General features: G+C 42.5%; 1 protein-coding gene across 1 annotated transcript in view; it reads right to left on the bottom strand.

Moving 5' to 3' along the window:
• Positions 1-18,390, bottom strand: part of Mib1 (MIB E3 ubiquitin protein ligase 1) — a 96,061-nt gene extending 77,671 nt beyond the window's left edge. The window contains exon 1 of the mRNA XM_005065382.4: positions 18,053-18,390. Coding sequence (XP_005065439.1) covers positions 18,053-18,281 — 229 coding nt within the window. The 5' untranslated portion in view covers positions 18,282-18,390. The remainder of the gene's footprint in view (positions 1-18,052) is intronic.
• Between the last annotated feature and the right edge of the window lie 1,722 nt (positions 18,391-20,112).

Below are 20,112 nucleotides of genomic sequence, written 5' to 3'. Positions count from 1 at the left end.
AAATCAAAAGTAAAAGTTAAAAAAATACTATCCCAGGATTATCAGATATGTCAAGAAGTCAATCAGATACTTATGACAGAAAAATACAGACACAACCTCTACTGAAGACACTTGTAAAATGCTCCAAATCATTTAAGACTTTGAACCTTTCAAAATCTTAAAGCACAAATATACTCAATTATTTGTATAAAGACAAAAACTTAACAGATGTTGAAAATGCAAAGCTATATGTATGCAAACTGTAATAATCCACAAAGGATATTTTTTAGTTAAAACAAAATGTCATCATAGTAAAACATTTGATCAGTTTACCTAGTCCACAAACATCTATAACAAACATTTTATTTTTAAAAATTACTAATAGTCTGGGCATTGGTGGCGCATGCCTTTAATCACAGCACTCGGGAGATAGAGACAGGAGGATCTCTGTGAGTTTGAGGCCAGCCTGGTCTGCAGAGCGAGTTCCAGGACAGCCTCCAAAACAATACAGAGAACCCTGTCTCAAAAAGCCAAAAATAAATAAATAATTACTAAACATGAATAGAAAGAAAATTACCAAAAACACACTATGGAAATACATTTTGCAGTTTTCCAGAGCATGTGTTAATTTGAAGAGCTGGAAATAAAACACACTTAAAAAGGAAACTGCACGGCCGGGCGGTGGTGGCGCATGCCTTTAATCCCAGCACTCGGGAGGCAGAGGCAGGCGGATCTCTGTGAGTTCAATGCTGGGCTGGACCGATAGCCTCCAAAACAATACAGAGAAACCCTGTCTCATAAAAACCAAAAAAAAAAAAAAAAGGAAACTGCACATAATAGAAATTATGGGTATCTACTCAAATTCTTACACTGTAAGAGAGCACTGCAACTAAGATTTCTTTTTAATCCTTACACTAAGAAATAGCTTGCTTATGAAGACATTTGCCATTCACCAAGTATACTATCCATACCACACACAACAATCTCTCTCACTGCAGGAAAGCTGATCAAAGTTGTTATCACACTGATACCGGTAATAGTAAACATCCACAAAATGGTTTTGTTCTGAACAGACCAGAATAAACCCCCAAGTAATACGTTATCCCAAAAGTAAAGCGCACTGACCCGTCCACACCTCTAGAACTAACTGTGCAGCTGATGAGGCAGCTGACAAAAGTCCGCCCTTAAGTCCCCACTTAATAAAAAAGCAGTCTGTAACTACTGCCCTATCTATATATTTTTCATCTCTAAGTCCATTTTCTACAAAGTACAATTATAACATTAATGAGCCCATAAACTGCATACAGGCACACACAATGACAACTGACATTAAAAAGGGGGAAAGCGACCAACCTTCTACAATTTACAATTCATGGTTTTAGAGAATACTTCAGGAAAACCACCAACGCACACAAAAGCACATCTAAATCCTTTCTTGGTTCCCACAGCTCAAATGCCAACAAAGGCACTGAACAGCTGTGAAACAGACCAGCACTGAGAGTTAGGAAAAAAGTAAACAAGCAACCCTCCCTCCCCCTACCACCGTTGGCACTGTAGGACTTATAATGAGAATGTAACTGACTTCAAACTAAAGCGGGAGAAAGGGCATTAAAACAAGGCCAACAACTCACTGATCTTTTAGGATGCTAAGCTCCCCCAATGCATTCTCATCTAAAACTGTTAGCCCCAGCAGAGTTCCCTAGCTAAACCTATTAGTGCTTTTCTCCTTGCTGGTGCATGTTGCATTACCCTGGAGAGTCAGTTAATACTGTTTTCCTATGCTCTATGAAGACACCTGCCACCATTAAATGAATGACCTGATGAAAGCTCTGGCCCATTCTACTAAAATTCAAATGACCATCTGTTCTGTTTTCACACCATCTCTACTAAGTGCAACAAAGAACTTATATAGCTAACAACTTTTAATGGAAATATTTAGGTACAATACAGCATGTTGGTTAAGACCAATAATCAAAAATAAAAATAAAAAATAAGCTCTTAAGAGATCCAGTGAAAAAGAATAACAAGTTCACAAAGTACTGCTTAAGGTAACGTAAAGCCTATGAAGAGAAAAGACAACAGAACTAGAGTTTCCCTACAAGCAGTTCAGTGTGTGAAGCAAACTCACAGTGAGATATGAATGTCTAAATCAAGGGCACTTTATGTAACAGCAAAAGAAAAAATAAACTGTCGATGAACAAGAAAACAGACGCACGGAAAACAGGTGCAAGGAACACGGGAAGTGAATAAGCCAAAGTGTTGTGAAGACTACTACATAAAGTTTTCAGACATAGAAGAATCATACATAAATGCAAAGAAACTCATGGAAATAAAAAACTAATTTCTCATACTTAATTACCTTCGAAGAGGAAGGAAGGCAATCAAACAAGCTACGAGTGCACGGTTACTCAAATAAAGTGGCAAAACGGCCTCCAGATGAGTCTGATGGGACATTACTCTACTAATTATCTACTTGACCATCTTAAGTATTGTGTAAAAATTCCAAGACTTTCTATAAATAAAAAACAAACATCTCTAGTAAGCTAGCATGGTATCTAGCAACCCATGAAATTCTGTCCAAACTAAAAGATTTCTAACATCAGGGTGGGTGTAATAGCACACACCTTTAACCCTAACACTCAGGAGGTAAAGGCAGGTGGATCTCTTTGAGTTCAAGACCAGCCTAGTCTACATAGTGAGTTCCAGGACAGCCAGGGGCTACACAGATAGACCCTGTCTCAAAACAGTAACAACAACAACACACACACACACACACACGCGCGCGCGCACACGCACACAAAGATTTCTAATATAAAAAATAATTAAAAAGTCAATAACCATTATTCAAACAAAATTAATTATTGGGGCATAACTGTTGCCATCATTCAAGCAGACAATAGAGTTCTATGATTTATGGACTTGTTAAACTTTAGTTCTTTTCAAATGTGACAGAAAGGGTTAGCCACCTAGAGTCTGCAACTAGAAACTGCTAAAGAGAATTTGCACCTTCATGGCTGATCACAATTTCAGTACTGGGAGGAGCCTGCAATGCTGCAGGTCCGCTGGCTAATTATATTCCTTGTCCAACACTGTGTCAGAACTCACAACTGGTGGCTAGTAGATAAAAACCTGCTGGAATCTCTTAACTTAGACCACTAGCTTCCACCAACCTAAACCCTAAGCATGCCATCAGTGTCTCATGCCCATAGAAAAACAATTGCCTCTCTGATATACCCATCAATGTACTCTAAACTTGTCTTAATTTATGACTTTTTCTGTTTATAAAACTATAACATTTCACAAAACCACTTCCATGTTGGAACCTGGAATTTGGGGCAAACTAAATCTGTGTTCCCTGACCACGGTCACTAAAAATGGCTGCAAAATAAATTCTTATTCCCTCTAAGACGAGAGCTGTGGTTACTGTGTACATAAGTCTACACTATAATTAAAATCCTTACTGAGGGCAAGGGCTTTATTACATACCAACTGTGTTCTACATTTCTTACTCGATAAGTGCTAACTTAATTAAAACATCAGTTGTTATTACTAAGAGCCACTATTTTACCAAGCTTAGTGTTCTACATATATTTTACTTAACTTTCCAAGCAATCCTAAAATAGGTATTATCCCATTTTTTTTAGATTAAGAAATTGAGGCTCAGAAAAGTAACTTGCCTAGAGTGACATGCTCACCTTCAAATCCAGGTGTGACTGATTACAAGGCTCATCTCTTGACAAGCTGTATTCTGAAAGTCTCCATTTGCCCAACATGTTAGGGTATGTTTCCCATTCAACCTACTGAACTCAAGATGTAAGTTATTAAATATAACAGTAAAATAAATCCCAAAGGAAATACTTTTTTAAATATTTAAAAGATTGCTGGACGGTGGTGGCGTACATCTTTAATCCCAGCACTCGGGACGCAGAGGCAGGTGGATCTCTGTGAATTCAAGGTCAGCCTGGTCTATAGAGTGAGTTCCAGAACAGCTAAGGCCACAAAGAGAAACCCTGTCTCGAAAAACAAACAAACAAAAACTGTATCCATTTTAAGCCTGACATGGTGGCATGGCCCACATCTGTGATGCCAACACTGGGGAAGCAGAGGCAAGGGGCTGCTGCAAATTCAAGGCCAACACAGTGCACTAAAAAGCCAAAACTCATTTGACTTTTAGAAGCAGAACACTTGTGCAACCTGACGTACTCCAACTTTATTATATAGGCAAAAAAATTAAGACTTAAGGCCAAGGAGGTCACAGACTGGATCTGAATCTCCATAACTTGTGAACTGTCAGCACATTCAATTCACGTCAGATGGCCTGATTTGTCATCAACAAACGCAGTCCACATACGTAGGATGAAACCTTTACCAGTCTCACACACTGGAGCTCGGCAAATGTTAACCCTCACCCTCACTAAACAGACTCACTGAGTAAGATAAAAAACAGTAAAGATCTTGACCCACTGACTTCGAAGCTCTGCATTTGTCATGGCTTCCCAGAGAGACTGGGAGAGGAAAGCCCATGGCACCATATACAAAGTATTACAGCTCCAACCTCTAATCACTATCACTAGCCCTGAAAAAATTCCCAGAGATCAAATGATTTCTTCTAAATCAGAAAGTTCCCACTCCACTTCTTGTTTTTTAATTATTTGTTTATTTTTGTTTTGTGTGCATATAGTTGTTATGCCTGCATTTGTGCCTGAGTGAAGGTGTCAGAACTCACGGAGCTGGAATTTGTGAGCTGCCATGTGGTCCCTGGGAACTGAACTCAGGACCTCTGCAAGAGCAGCCAGTGCTCTTAAATGCTGAGCAGATCATCTCTCCAGTCCCATCCACTTCTTGGTTAAAAAAAAAAAAGAAATTACCACTAAGTTTGCCTGGGGTGCTGGTAAGATAGCTCAGAGAGTAAAACAAGCATACCTACTGCCAAGTCTGATGGCTTGAGTTGGATCCCCAGGACCCATGCATGGTATAGGAGAGAAGCAATTTCTGCAAGTTGTCCTCTTATGTCCACACATGTGCTGTAGCGTGTGCATGCACACACACACAATAAGCAAATGAACATAAAGAAAATAAAACTACACCTAACCCCGAAAAATACCCAAATACTCATATCACAAGTGTGTTCTGAGACTATAAATAGTTCTGAACAAAGTAGGAACCTACAAAGGTAAAGACACTTAAAAAATGGTGAAGTATGGACATCTAAACTCTGCCATCTTGTAATTAATGACAATATGTCATAAGTAACACTTAAGCTCCTCCACTTATTTAAACTCCACCTTACCTGGTTATAGCACACAAGTTTATTTACACACTAACTGGTTAAAAACCAGAATTCATTTAAGAGTTTTAAAAATAATGTGAGATCATGACTATTTTACAAAACCTGTTTATTCTAAAAGTACAATATACAGAGCAGAAATCTGGTAAAATTGTTGCTGTGTTCCTAGTTCATCTAAGGATATATTTCAATCACTGTAACCCTATTTCTGCACATGATAGCAGTATGGGGATATACTTAAGAATATGAGCTAAGACATGGTCTAGCACAGCAGTTCTCAATCTGTGGGACTAGACCCTTTTGGGGTGGAGGGTCAAATGACCCTTTCACAGAAGTCATCTAAGACCATCAGAAAACAGATATTTACATGTTGGTTCAAAATAGTTACAAAATTATAGTTATGAATTAGCAATAAAATTTTATGCTTGGGTATTGCAGAATTATTAGTTTACACCGTGAAGATGTACCTCTGCCAAGGCGAATTCTGATTGGCTTAATAAAGAGCTGAATGGCCAATAGCTAAGCATGAAAAGGTTAGCTGGCACTTACAGGGACAGAGGACGCTGGGAATAAGAAAGGCAGGAGTCACCAGCCAGAGTGGAAGAAGCAGGATGGGCAGTATGGAGAGATGAGATATCAAGCCACGTAACTAAACCTAGATTTTAAAATACGTGTTAAGTTATAAGAACTAGTTAGGAACAAACGTAAGCTGAGGCCAAGCTCCATGTCATTCCTTGTGGGGGTCACCACAACATGAAGAGCTGTATTAAAAGGTCACATCAGAAAGACTGAGAACCACTGCTCCTACAAAGCACAGCTACTGCTTGCTTGTTTCAAAGTGAGAAGTACGACCCAAGGCCTATGGAAGACAGTTCTGTGAAATGCAGGGCAATGTGCCCACTCTTTCCACCTTTGGAATGAGTTTTATTAGGAGAGTGAGCTCCACAACCATTGGGCCTCAAAGTGGGAGAGCAAAAAAGAGACGTTAGTTAGCATCATACCAGACAGCATGATGTGACCTTGAATGAAGAGAGACTTTCCTGAAAAACTCAAGAGAGGAGCTTTTTAGAATTACCTCAAGAAATGGGAGAGCACTGTAGGGAGTAGACCCCAAAGGAGACAAGCCACAGTTTCTCACATGTAATTCCAAAATCCAAAACACTTTTTTTTTCCCTGAAACACTTTTTTTCCAAAACACTTTTTTTTTAACTTGGGAAGCTTCATTGGGGAAAGGGAAGTGGGCAGTGGGAAAGAAAGAGAGGGAGAGAGAGGGGGAAAGACCTGCCTCCTCAGAGAAATGGCAGAAAGAGCCCAAACTCTTTTTTAAAGGTAGCAGCAAACTCACTCATGGTAGTCCCTGACCTAAACAAAGAGGCTATGCAGCAGATGACAGCTGTTCTCCTGGGCCTATGTATTTAAGTCACTACAGAATCTTATGTATTTGTTACAGAATGTTCCTGTGACCCTCAAGGTGTTAAGTGTTATGAGGCAAACACACCATATAACTCATGCCACAATCCAAAGGGAAGTAAACTCCATCCTAACCATCCTGACTAAGAAGTTCTAGAAGGCCCTTAAAACTACTTTTGAGCTGAACATGAAGCATGTGTGATGGGAAGTCCTTCTGTATGCTGTGAATATATGCTTCTCTTAATGGTTGATGAATAAAACAATGACTGGCCAGTAGCCAGGCAGGACATATAGGCATGTCTACCAGACTAGAAGAATGCTGCAAAGAGGAAGGCAGAGAGTCATCAGAGAGACGCCATGTAGCTACTGGGAAGGTAGGATGCCCAGGCATTCTCCGGTAAGGTAAGGCCATGTGGAAATACATAGATTAGTAGTTATGGGTTAATAATTAAAGAGAAAGGTAGCCAGTAAGAAGCCTAAGTCATTGGCCAGTTTATAATTAATATAAGACTCTGTGTTTATTCGGGATTAAACGGCTGTGGGACTGGGCAGGACAAAAACTTCCATCTACACGTGCCTATAGGAAATCAGGAAACTAGGCAGCAATATCAAAAGTTCATGGCCAGCCTGAACTTCATAGAGAAGGTCTGTCTCTAAACAAAACAGCTCTCACTTGTGTATTTACTTCTCCCACCACAAAAAAATCTAAGAGTAAAATGAAGTTTCCAATTGTAAATTAGTAAACTAGCACTAGCGCCCTCAGCAGGTCCCTCTGAATCACACTGGAAGAGAGGTGTCCCTAGAGAGTAGGAGTTTAAGACCATGAGGGTAAGCAAGGGCCTGCTGGCAGTGCACCTCTGCACACTAGCACATGGTGTGACTTCTTGGCCCGTACTTAGGCGAGTTTCCAAAACAAATGAGACAAAATGAACAAAGAGCCAAAACCAAGGAGGAGTCCCACATTTCTTTTTTACAAAATAGACAATATTTTAAAACTGTATGCCTTTTCTGCAATAAAAAGTAGTCATTACTGGCTCACCTGTTTTAATCTACCCCTCCTAAATACAGATGTCTGACAATAAGTAAGAAATGCTGTCCATCTTAAGAAACAAGATAGAGCAATGTGGAAACTACTGTTTAAAGATGGGATGGGGGGGGGGGGGTGCGCCAGGGTTTCACAGGTAGCTCAAGCTAGCCTGGAACCAACTACGTAGTCCAAGCCAGACCCAAGCTCACACTCCTCCCACCTCATTAGACATAAGCCTCCACAATCAGCCATATATAGTTTGCAGCGCTGAAATGAAATATATTACTCACACACTTTCATACCTACATCCTAAAATAACTGTTACTTTTTTAGATTCAGATGACTTTTTAGTTGACCTGTTTAAATTTCACAAAATAAACCTTTCAAGTCATCTTTAAGAAATGACTAATAATATAGCTCAGCCAGCAAAGTGCTTGAGACCAGAATTTGATCCCCAGAACCCACTTTAACAAAACCATTAAAACAGGCAGAGTAGTACATATTTGTAATCCAGACCAGGAGACATAGAGACAAGCAGAGCCCAACAGAGCCTGGCCAGTCAGCCTGGCCTACTTCACAAGCTCCAAGAGGTATAGAAACCCTGTCTTTTTTTTTTTTTATTTAAATTTAAATTAGAAACAAGGTTGCTTCACATGTCAATTCCAGGTCCCTCTCCGTTTCCCTCCCCTCCTCCCATGCCCGCCCCCAATCCCCCCAATATCCCCTCATTTCCCCAGGGAGGGTGAGGCCCTCCAAGGGGGTGTCCATAGTCTGTCACAGAAACCCTGTCTTTAAAGAAAAACAACAACAACAGATACCCGAAAAGTTTTTCCTCTTCACCCATACTGTGCACACAAGCGCAAGCATGTGTGCGCACACACACACACACACACACACACACACACACACACACACACACACAATTCTTCCACTACCAGGCAAATGGGATAGAAAAAGAAATGTGGTCAGTCTTCTTTAACTGGAGGGCCCACCCATATCCCATAATAACCTTTATTGCCCCTCACTGCTCATTAAAAAAATAAGTATTAAAGGGATAGTTTTCTTCATAAAATAAAAGAACACAGCATACTAAATAATATTTGAATGTATACAACAATGTGACATTTTCTGCTAAAAAACTAGGCTTGGATCTAACTATAATGCATGATTTTGTGGAGTCCATTCTCTATGGAGAGACACACCTTGCTCAGCCTAGACATGGGGGCAGGGGATAGTCCTGACTCAACGAGGTGAGGGGATAGACTTACTTGACATCCTAGGGGAGGCCTGACCCTCTCTGAGCAAATGGAAGGTGGGTTGGGGGAAGGAGGAGAGAGCAAGAGAAGAGGGAGGGGGAGCTGGGATTAGAATATAAAAAGATGGATAGATGGATGTAAAGAACCAGGCTTGGGGGGAGGAGGGCTGGAGAAATGGTTCAGTGGTTAAAGCACTGGTTACTCCTCAAGAGGTCCTGAGTTCAAGTCCCAGGAACCACATGGTGGCTCACAACCATCTGTAATGAGATTTGATTCCCTCTTCTGATATTCGTGAAGATGGGTCACTCACATACATAAAGAAGAACAAGGCTTCAGGGTAGACGGGGTGTGGTTTCAGTGTCTTCTGCGGCATTCAGACATACATGTACCTTGCTCACACTCACCCCTGCACTGCCCTCAACCTTCCATCCTCCCTCCTCCACTCTCTCCACTTAGTCCTCCTCTACCCATCTCAGAGGCACTGTTATACTTTCTAGATGGAAAGGCACCCCTCAATCTGGACCTATCTGTTCTGAATGGTCATTTTCACTATCATTCTCAGATGTTCCCAAATATCAGATGCCTTACAGATGTCATCAGACCAAAGGCAGATGTGGCACCTCAACTCTGGGGCACTTCTGGTATACAACTTTGATCTCACTGCCAGTGTCAGATGAACCTGCATTCAAGACAACCACACAGAACAGCACCATAGCCTCCTCTGAGCCAAAATCTGTGATTTATCTTAAAAGTGCACCCATCCCCGCAAGAGTTTCAGTTCTAGGTCTAACATTAAGGCCTTAGACCCACTAAGGAGTTCTCTTTGGGTAGGATGAGAGACAGAGATTTAGTTTCATTCTTTTATGTGTCGATATCCAGTTTTCCCAGCACCTTTTGCTGATGAGGCTGCCTTCCCTCCAATCTATGCTTCTAACACCTTTATCAAAACCTGTATGGCTGTAGCCACTGGGTTTGTTTCTCTATCATCATTGTGTATGTATGTTTCTGGATAGTACCATGCTAATTTTGCAGCTATGCTCTGTTAAGTGTGAAATCAGGTACTGTGATAGCCTCTAGCACTGCATTTTCTGTTTAGGATTATTTTAGCTATTGAAGGCCTTTTATGCTTCCATATGAATGATAGGATTTTTTTTCCAGTGAAGAATGCTTTTGGAATTTTGATGGGAATACATCCAATCTATAGATTGTTTGTTGGTAATACAACTGTTTTCATATTATTTCTGCCAGTCCATGAGCACCAGTGAGATTAACTCTGCCAGTCCATGAGCAATGGTGAGGTCTTTCCATATTCTGGTATAACTGAAATTTTGAATTAATGTGTCTGAAACACAGAAAATGTGAAAGAATAAGGTCCCCAATACTATCCTAATGGTAAAGGCTAGACAGCTTAAGGTGGAGGATCTGATGCCTCATATTAAATAATTCTATATAATAAACTACCTCTTATGTGTGTATGCAAACACACACACGAAGTCAAAAAGATCTAGCTGTATTTCATCAGGTTCATCAATAATCACAGTATGTACTGGCTTACATTAGTGTTGCTCATCTTCATCACTAACTGCTAGAATGGAAAACAGTTTTGGGAGGAAGGATTTTGAACCTAGAATTTTCATTCAGGTTTAAGAGGCAATAATATAAAACAATTTTTAGGTCTTCAAGTATTCAAAGTATTTACTTTTTTTTTTAAATGGAAACGAACTTTTCCAAAGAAAAAGGAAAGGGAGAGCTATGAAATATGAGACAGTAAAACAAAGTACTAAAATTTCATTTTTGTCTGTTGAGAAAGCATGTTGCTATGTTGCCCAGGCTGATCTCCAATTCCAAAGCTTAATTAAGTAAACCTCTTGCCTCAGTCTCCTGATTAGCTAGGAGTACAGGCACATGCCATTAGACCCAGCTCAATACTAAAAATTTAAATCAGTTAATTGTCAGTAACATAACTGTGAAGTGCAATGCTTTTCATGTTTGGTTTGGGGTTGTGTGTTTTGTTCTATTCTGTTCTGCTGGTACTAGGGTTAACACCAGGACTTCACACATGCTAAGCAGATATTCTGTGACTAAGCTATATCCTAGCCTTCAAGCTTAAACTAATGTTAAGAGTAAATTCAGGAAGCAGAGGCAGCTGGATCTCTCAAGGCCAGCCTATGGGGGTGGGAGTGGGGGTGGGGGGAGAAAGTAATAACAATTTTGAACTAATTTTCCTGAAATTTCCAAACCACAACAATGGAAAGGGTAGTAGGGGTAAACTGACAGTTTTTCAGTCAATTAAATGAAGGAAGGTAGCAATGATCAAATAAAATTTTCATTTGTCACAACACCTACAAATTAGCTTCTCAAAAAAACCAAGATTCTCAAAGTCAGTGAAAATAGTATTAGTCATGTCATTAACAAGAAATTCCTATATCAAGTTAACAAACAGCTAAAATTAATATTTTAAGATATGTACTGACCATTGTTTACAATGGCAGAATAAAAGGGGAGCAGTTATGTAAATACTTTAAACGATTAAATGCCATGTATCTACTTAAATCAATGTCTATGTGCTAACCTAGAAAAATGTCTAAGACAAAGTATAGGAAAAAAGAAAGCTAAAGAACAGGATGTTTTGTTTACAAGGAAGTCGTGTGTTTCTCTACAAGTGCGTAAGTTTAATATGTTAAAATAATTTTATTTACTATGTAACAAACACATTAAATTATTTACAACCAAATAGAAAACACATATGTCAACAGAAAAAGCATTTCACAATAGTAGAGTCAATCTGGATTCACAAATCCAACCAACCATGAATTAGGAATATCAGAAAGAATACAGGTGGGGTCCCATGTCTACTTCCCTCTCTCAGTGCTGGAATCCCATCTGGCTTGAACCTGTGCAGGCCTTGTCCATGCTGCCACTCTGATTTGATATCTGTATCAGTCTTGCTGTGCCTAGAAGACACTGCTTCCTTGGAGTCATCTATCACCTCTTATCTTTCTGTCCCCTCTTCCACGTTGATCTCTGAGTATTAAGGGAAAAGTCTGACAAAGATATCCTTTAGGATTCAGTACTCCAAAATCTCTCACTCTGCACATTGTCCAACTGTGGATCTCAGTGTTAATTCCCATCTACTGCAAGAAGAAGCTTCTCTGATGTAGACTGAGTTGTTGCTGGACTTTTTCCCTCCACCTGGTCCCACAGCCACTTCAGGCCCAAATAAACACACGGACGCTATATGAATTATAAAACTGTTGGCCGATGGCTAGGGCGTCTTACTGGCTACCTCTGTCTTAATTATTAACCTATAACTACTATCTGTGTATTTCTACACGGCCTTATCTTACCAGAGAACTCCTGGCGCGTCCTATCTTCCCAGTCTCTATACAGCATCTCTCTGTGGTCTCTCCCTGCCTTCCTCTCCCCAGCCTTCTCCTGGTCTGGTAGCCCCATCACTGAGTAAGGCACTGATCTATGGATACAGTAGTATATCATTAGGAATCATTTTATTGCTATGTTCCTTCAAGAGAATAACCGTAGGTTTTCCCCTAGGCCCATGACCCATCTAGTTTCAGGTTCTTGGCCACTTTAGCAATGTCAGGTATGAGTACCATTTCACAGAGTGGGCCTTAATCAACATTTTTAGAAAAGTAGTTAGTTATCCATAACAGTTGTACCACTATTGCACCAGTATATCTTGTAGGTAGGTCTCTGTTGCATGTCATAGTTTATAGCTGGATAAAATTGATGATTACTTAGCTCCTCCAGTAGAGTACTTTCCAACACCACGAACACTAGTAAGGTAAAGCTTCTGGTCAGGCATCAGCTCAATTCCCCCATGTTCAATGACATAAGCGATGTCTTCAACAATAGGGCCTTACCATCAGGTTGTAGAAAGCAACCAATAGCCTTGGCAATACCCTGTGATGTTTTGTGTGGTGGTGGTGGGGGGGGGTGTATTCATGTTCCATGGATCCCCTGACTAATAACAAGTATCTATATGCAACTGATATCCACTGGCAAAGGAAAAACCAGTTTTCTCCAAGGGAGTGTCACTGAGTGTACCAACCACACAACAGGACTGGCCCCATGCCTAGTTGTAGTTGGCTGACACAAAAGAAACTCCAGTGATTATGTTTTGTTGTCGCTTTGTTTTGTGAATTGTTGGTTTGGGCATTTTTTTTTTTTTGGTCTTCCTGTTATTTTGTCTGTTTTTTTCAATTTTTGTTTTTGTGGTTTTTAAATGTTATTTTTGGTTTTGTTTTGAAAAAGAGAAAGGAAGGAAAGAAGGAAGGGGAGGAGGGAGGGAGGGAGGAAGGAAGGAAGAACATAGAGGAGTTGGGTGAGGAGGAAGGTGGGAAGAACCTGGGAGGAGTTTTGGAAGGGGAAAATGGGATCAAAATATATGCAAAAAATTAATTTTGGGGCTGGAGAGATGGCTCAGAGGTTAAGGGCACTGACTGCTCTTTCAGAGGTCCTGAGTTCAATTCCCAGCAACCACATGGTGGCTCACAACCATCTACAAGTCAATCTGGTGCCCTCTTCTGGCACAACACTGTATATGTAATAAATAAATAAATCTTTAAAAAATTAATTTTATAATGCTTCCTGAATGCAAATGTCATCTGATCAGCCACGTCTCACTCCTGCTACCACAATGGACTGTGCCTTTAAACCCTAAGTCAGAAGAAAGTCCTTCCTTTAAAAATATTTTTTTTTAATTATATTGTGTTGCCGGGCAGTGGTAGTGCATGCCTTTATTCCCAATACTTGGAAGGCAGACAGATCTGAGTTCAAAACCAGCCTGGTCAACAGAGTAAGTTCCAGGACAGCCAGGGCTACACAGAGAAACCCTGTCTCAAAAAGCCAAAAATAAAAAAGAAGGAAAAGCCATTGATTTCTTTGCCATGCAGTGGTGTTGCACACCTTTAACCACAGTACTTAGGAGGCAGAGGCAGGAGGATCTCTGTGAAGATGAGGCCAGGCTGATCTACAGTGTGAGTTCCAGGACAACCAAGGCTACACAGAGAAACCCTGTCTCAAAAAAACCAAACAAACAAACAAACATTCATACCAACATACATATATACATATGTGAAGAGAGAGTCATATCAGGGAAAAGAGGAGCTAGAGATATGGTTCAGCAATTAAAGATACTGGCTGTTCTTTGAAAGCAGTTCAAGTCCCAGCATCAATATGGCAATTCACAACTGTCTATTACCACCAGTTGCAAGGGATTCAACACTCTCTTCTGGCCTCTATGGGCACCAGGCATGCAAGTGATACACAAACATGCATGTATGCAAAACATACACACAACACACACACACACACACACACACACACACACCCCATAAAATAATCTTTTTAAGATTCTTACAAATATCAGGAAAACTAAAATGCATGTGTCCTGAACATGTATAAGTTTTCCCCTTGTCATTATTTCCTAAGTAACACAGCATAACCACTATTTGCATAGCATTTCAATGTTAGGCAAAGGTATCCAGACAAGACTTAAATTATACAAAAGGATATGTATAATCTATATGCAAATGTTATACCATTTTATCAAGGGACTTGAGCATCCTTGCATTCTGGAACCAGTAAAGAGTTCCTAGAACCAATTCGCCAAACATATTAAGAAAAACTACCCCATAAAATCTCAAGCATGAAAAAAAGTGTTAAAAGAGAAATTTTTAATAGTACACCAAAGCAGCTGTCTTTGGGCAACAGAGAATTATGGGTAGCTTTAAAAAAAATTACAATGTATGTTACAGAAATGCATTTTAAATAACCACCCACTATCATTATAAAGGAGTACTGGCCAAATTATAATGTTTTATCACAAATTTCATTTCTAAAGGTATTATAGGTGGTGATCATTTCTGAACTACCTACTATATTACAAACGGAGGAGAGAAAAAGGGGGAAAAAAATCAGTGAACTGGCCTCATCTCTACTATCTGTCACCTACCAGTTGTATTAAAAGGTATATGCACACCTACACAGGGAAAAGGGGTGGAGGAGAGAAACAGGGAGGAGAAGGGAGAGAAAGTAGCTCTTGCAGAGTAAGAGCTGCTGAGTCAGAAACTGCATTTTGAAAGACACCAGAGTGGTCTCTATGCTTCCTGGAGTTTAGAAATATTAATACAGGGTCTACTAAGCTAATTTGCTGAGGGTCTCAATCCAATCAAGGCATAACCTAATACAAGGGAAGGAATAGTAAGAGATCATGTTTGGATTATTCGAGACTCTGGACTCGATCCCTAGCCTCCCAATGGCACCCAAAAACCTTGGATGGACTTTCACTTAAAACATTGCATAATATAAAGTCATCATGACTATTTATCTTTATAAATAGTCAAAACCTACAGGAAAATCTACTTCCTTTGCAGGTGTTATTAACTATTACTGAGCACAATTTAATTGCATTTTGTCCTTCTCTGTCTGGCATCCTGATGTCTATTATTCCCCACCCATTGTTCTCCTAAGGCCCCTGGACAATATACTTTTCTGCTTACCAGAAGAAAAATCTCAGCAAAGAAAAATCTGAAGACTTCTAATCCTGGGTTATAGCACCTTTAAAACCCACAGCTGATTACAAACACCAAAAGGGCTTTGCCACGTGACCTCAGAAACAGTCTCAGCTAGAACAAGTGGACACAAATGTTCCATACACACCCCAACATCTGGCCAACAAAGACTGGGAGAGTTTGAATAAACCTAACTTTCTTGACCACCACCTTTTTACACATGCCAAGCATAACAGAGGGAACCTGGGGAAATCCTAATTCATGTTCTCCCCCTTGGTAATAATATAGTACTGCCTCAAATGATAACAAGACAAATCTTAAGTAAAAATATGCTTCTCCAAAATCCTCTAAAACCAGTACTTAGATGATAACGTCAACGATACCTACCTGATCATAAACTTAACAGCCACCAACTAACAACCCCTGTATTTCCACAATCTTCTTGGGGACTACAAATAAGCCAAATATATCTAAGACCCAAGTTATATAATACAAATTCCTCTTCTTAAGGTTTGGCTAGCCTGGACATTAATTCAAACACTGCAACAGAGCCGGGAGGATGACAGCAAAGATGTCTGTGTCAAAGCCTGACAATTAATCCCCAGGTTCAGTTCCCAGAACACACGTGGAAGGAGTGAACCACCACACCTCCTGCAGTACATACACAAATACACCCATTTGAGCACATGCGCAAATGTAATTTTTCAAAGCTCTTAAGAAATCCATAGTAGTATTTTGCATTCTGACATATCAAAGGGCTTTTTGTTTCTTCCTGATGATCAAACCCAGGACCTTGTACCTGCTAACAAATGCTCCCCCACAGATGTACAGCCTCATCTCCAACATTCTACAGATTTCTTTTGCAGCTTTTAATCATTGCCATCTCTCCTGTACTACAGCTACACTGCTGTTCTCTCATTTGTTACTAAGACTATTACTAATCATTCTCTTATTTATATACTTTTTTGTTTTTTCTATTTTTTTTTTTTTTGCTTTTACATGCAACCAGCACTGCAATTCTACTGCTGTACAAGTAGCATATGTGCACAAGGATTTGTAGGATTCAGCCATGGTATCATTGCAAGAAGACCTAAAATATAAATACCTATCAATAAACTGCTGGGAAACCACACTTCTACACCACTCACTGGAATACTATTCACTCATGAGAGAATAAAATAAACCTACAGAGTACAAACATGGAACAACCACCAAGAAGAATTATAAATGAAAGGCTAGGGAGATGGCTCAACCCAGATGGGATCCTCAGTACCTGTGCTAAAAAAAAATGCCAGCCAAGACTCCCATGTGCCTGTAAGCCCAGGGCTGGCAGCCCAGCCAGACTAACCAATCTGTGAGGTTCGGTGAGCAACCCTGTCTCAAAAAGCAAAGAACTAGCCGGGCGGTGGTGGCGCACGCCTTTAATCCCAGCACTCGGGAGGCAGAGGCAGGCGGATCTCTGTGAGTTCGAGGCCGGGCTAGACCGACAGCCTCCAAAACAATACAGAGAAACCCTGTCTCGTAAAACCAAAAAAAAAAAAAAAAAAAAAGGCAAAGAACTGACTGAGAAAGACTCCAGACATTGACATCTGACCACCACACACTTGTACACCCAGATGCATATCCAGCCCTGTGCACACATAGGCGAAGTGCAGAAACAATACAGTTTATTGTGTTTGTATTTGGGGGGAGCTAGTTCCAGGACAGCCAGGGCTGCACAAAGAAATACTGTCTCAAAAATAAATAAGTAAATAAATCTAAATGAAAATAGATTAAAATAAATCGTATTTATTTTGTGAGAGCAACTCTGTCACATAAAAAATTATAATGTAAATAACTCAGACCCCCTATAATGGAATAAATCATAAAGATCACTAAATCTCAAGACGAATGTATAGCATTTTCATGAATGTATAGCATTTTCATCGTGTTACCGAGCCAGGATACTAATCAAAGAAAAAAAAAAAAGGTGTTTCCTATGTCTGTCTTCCCCTTGGAAAAAAGACACACACACACACACACACACACACACACACACACCACGAACTCAACAGCTCAGTGTTTCCCCCTCTATTACTACAAACATATATAATTAAACAATTTGGATGAAAATGCATTTTCACAGTCCCAAGTGGTATTTATCAACTGAACTCATAAGTCACTCTGTGTCACCAGCGGGAAGGAAAAAAGCTAGCTCAACAAAACGAAGGCACCAAGGGACGGCCCCTGGCAACTCCACACCATATGGCAAGGCAAGCCTCCCATCAGACAGTTATCACTTGGTGGCTGATTAATGTCAATGCTTATTACACAGCCTCTCCGGGCCCTGCCCCCAAAGAGGAGGAGGAAATCTGTTGTCTGCGATGCTTTTCATCTAGCAAAGTGCCGGTAGTGGACCTTGGAGATGGGGAGGGGGGGGGGATTCCTGTTCTGTAAGTTTGCTTACGGGTTTGGAACCTCAAACTCCCGGTGGCCAGGCACTGCAGGGCAGGCGTCCCGCGGCTGGCCTCGCCCCCTTCCTCCCACGCGCGCAGCCCCGGGCCCGCCGGCCCCCGCTTACCGGTGGGCGCGCTGTCTAGGATGCGCAGGTCGTAGGCCCCTGAGCAGCGGTAGTTAGCGGCAGTGCCGTTGTCCCACACCACCACGACCTCCTCCGGGCTCTCGAAGCTCCGCACGGTGCCCACATGGCCCTCGCCGCCGTCCTGCTTGCCCCACTTCCAGTCGGGGCCGCGCACTACGCGGGCGCCGACCCCCTCCACCATCACCCGGTTGTTGCGGGAGTTACTCATCGGGGCCCGGGCGGTGGGCGCCGCCGCCGGCGGGGGAGCCGTGAGGGAGCTGGGCCCGGGCCGCACTCTGGGCGCCGGCGGGGGCGGCAGCGAGCCCCGCGGGCCGTGGGGCCGACTCACCGGGGCGGCGGCGCGGTCCCCGAGGAACCCTTCGCCCGGGCGGGGCCGTGACCGTCGCGGTCCCCGCTCCCACTGGAGGCCCGCCCGCGGCGGCTCGCAGGCGGCGGCTTGCAGGCCGAGGACGAGCGGCCGTGGGCGGGGGCTCTGCCGCTTGCCCCGGGCTCCCCGGCCGGGCTACAGCGACGGCCGCCAGCAAACCTCGCTCTCCCCCGGCCGGGAGCGCGGAGGGCCGGGGGAGGCTCGCCCGGGCGCGGCGGCGAGCGCAGCGGGAGGCCAGGCAAGCTGCCGGCCCTCAGCGGCCCCCGGCCGCTCGCTTGTGCCTGGGCGCCCGGGAGCCGGCTCCGCGGTGGATGGCGGCGCTAGCGGCCGGCGAGCGGCCGGCGCCCGGGCCCCGGGCCCCGCTTCCCTCAGCCCCCGCGCACGCCGCCGCGCTCCGCCCCGCCACCGAGTCCCCGCCGGGCGAGAGCGGCTCCACATCCGGGTACCGCCGCGTCCCGGGCCCGAGCGGGAGGGACTGCGAGGTGCTCCTCGGCGAGAACGGGGTGGGAAGGGTTTGGGGGTGTCACGCGATCCAGGAAAGAAAGAGAAGGAAACGGATCGCGAAGCGTCCCCGGGACGCAGAGGGCGTGCGCATGCGCCGCACCGGGACCGCGGAGACCGAAAGCCCCGCTTGCCATTGGCTGTGAGGCAGGAGGCCAGGAGTGCCGCCGAAGGAAGAGAGAGGCGGGCGGTGCGAGCCAGGCTGCTGCTCCCGTAAGGCCAGGGCGGCTGTTGTCAAGTGGACTGGGTGTGAATTGAGGACTCCATACTGTTTGGGGCTTCGTTTTTAACCGGAGGGAAGAGCAGGGCACACGACGCACAGATTAAAAGTGGTTTATAATCCCTGCACAAAGTGCTAACGTTTCAAACCAGAGTGGGTGACGGACTGGCGGTGTGTTTTTAAGTCAGGATTATAAGCAGTAATAATAATGCTCCACTCTTCATATGATTATATTTACTGTGACGTATGTTGGCATTGGTTTTTGGAAGGAGACCATAGGGACTGAACGTAAGCTCTTTCTCATGCTAAGCACACACATGTTCTACCCCGGAGTTAGTTACACTCCCAGCCTCTGCACTTCGAGTGCCCTCTCTTCGGGGATTTCGTTTGGAATAGACTTCTCTATGTAGTCTCAGCCTGGAGACTCGCTGCCTCCACTCTCAAATTGCACCGCCATACCCGGGAAACCACAGAAAACTTTAACAGCATTTCATTTCCCAAACCTAGCCTCATTGCCCACACCTGTAACTCAGCGTTTAGGAAACTTGGCAACACATGGTAAACCTTTGACCAGCCTAGGCTACACGAGGAAACTATGTCTCAAAAAACAAGTAGATAAAACCAAGAATTTTACTTTAAATGAATAGCTGTACTTCCTTAAACTGCGAAGGCATCTAAGAGGTAATCTAAGCTAATGGCTCTCTTTCGAGAACAGTGGCTGTTTAAGACAGCATCGCATGAGTCCCAGGCTGGCCTCAAACTCCCTAAAAAATGTTACATATCCACATTGTGCATGTTACCCTATAAAACAGACATTATAAAAAGGGTTTTTTTACATCTTTAGAAGTTTTCATGCTCTCTCCTCTCAACCTAAATTATACTGCATCCTTAGATGTTTACATTGGTATTTTCAAAAATCATTGTGAATCAGTATGGAAACTATCTTACGGG

Source organism: Mesocricetus auratus, unplaced genomic scaffold (genome assembly GCF_017639785.1).
Source record: "Mesocricetus auratus isolate SY011 unplaced genomic scaffold, BCM_Maur_2.0 Super-Scaffold_100015, whole genome shotgun sequence".
NCBI classification, from domain to species: domain Eukaryota; kingdom Metazoa; phylum Chordata; class Mammalia; order Rodentia; family Cricetidae; genus Mesocricetus; species Mesocricetus auratus.
The sequence above is the reverse complement of the archived record's forward strand: the minus strand, read 5'-3'. Positions and strand labels throughout refer to the sequence as shown.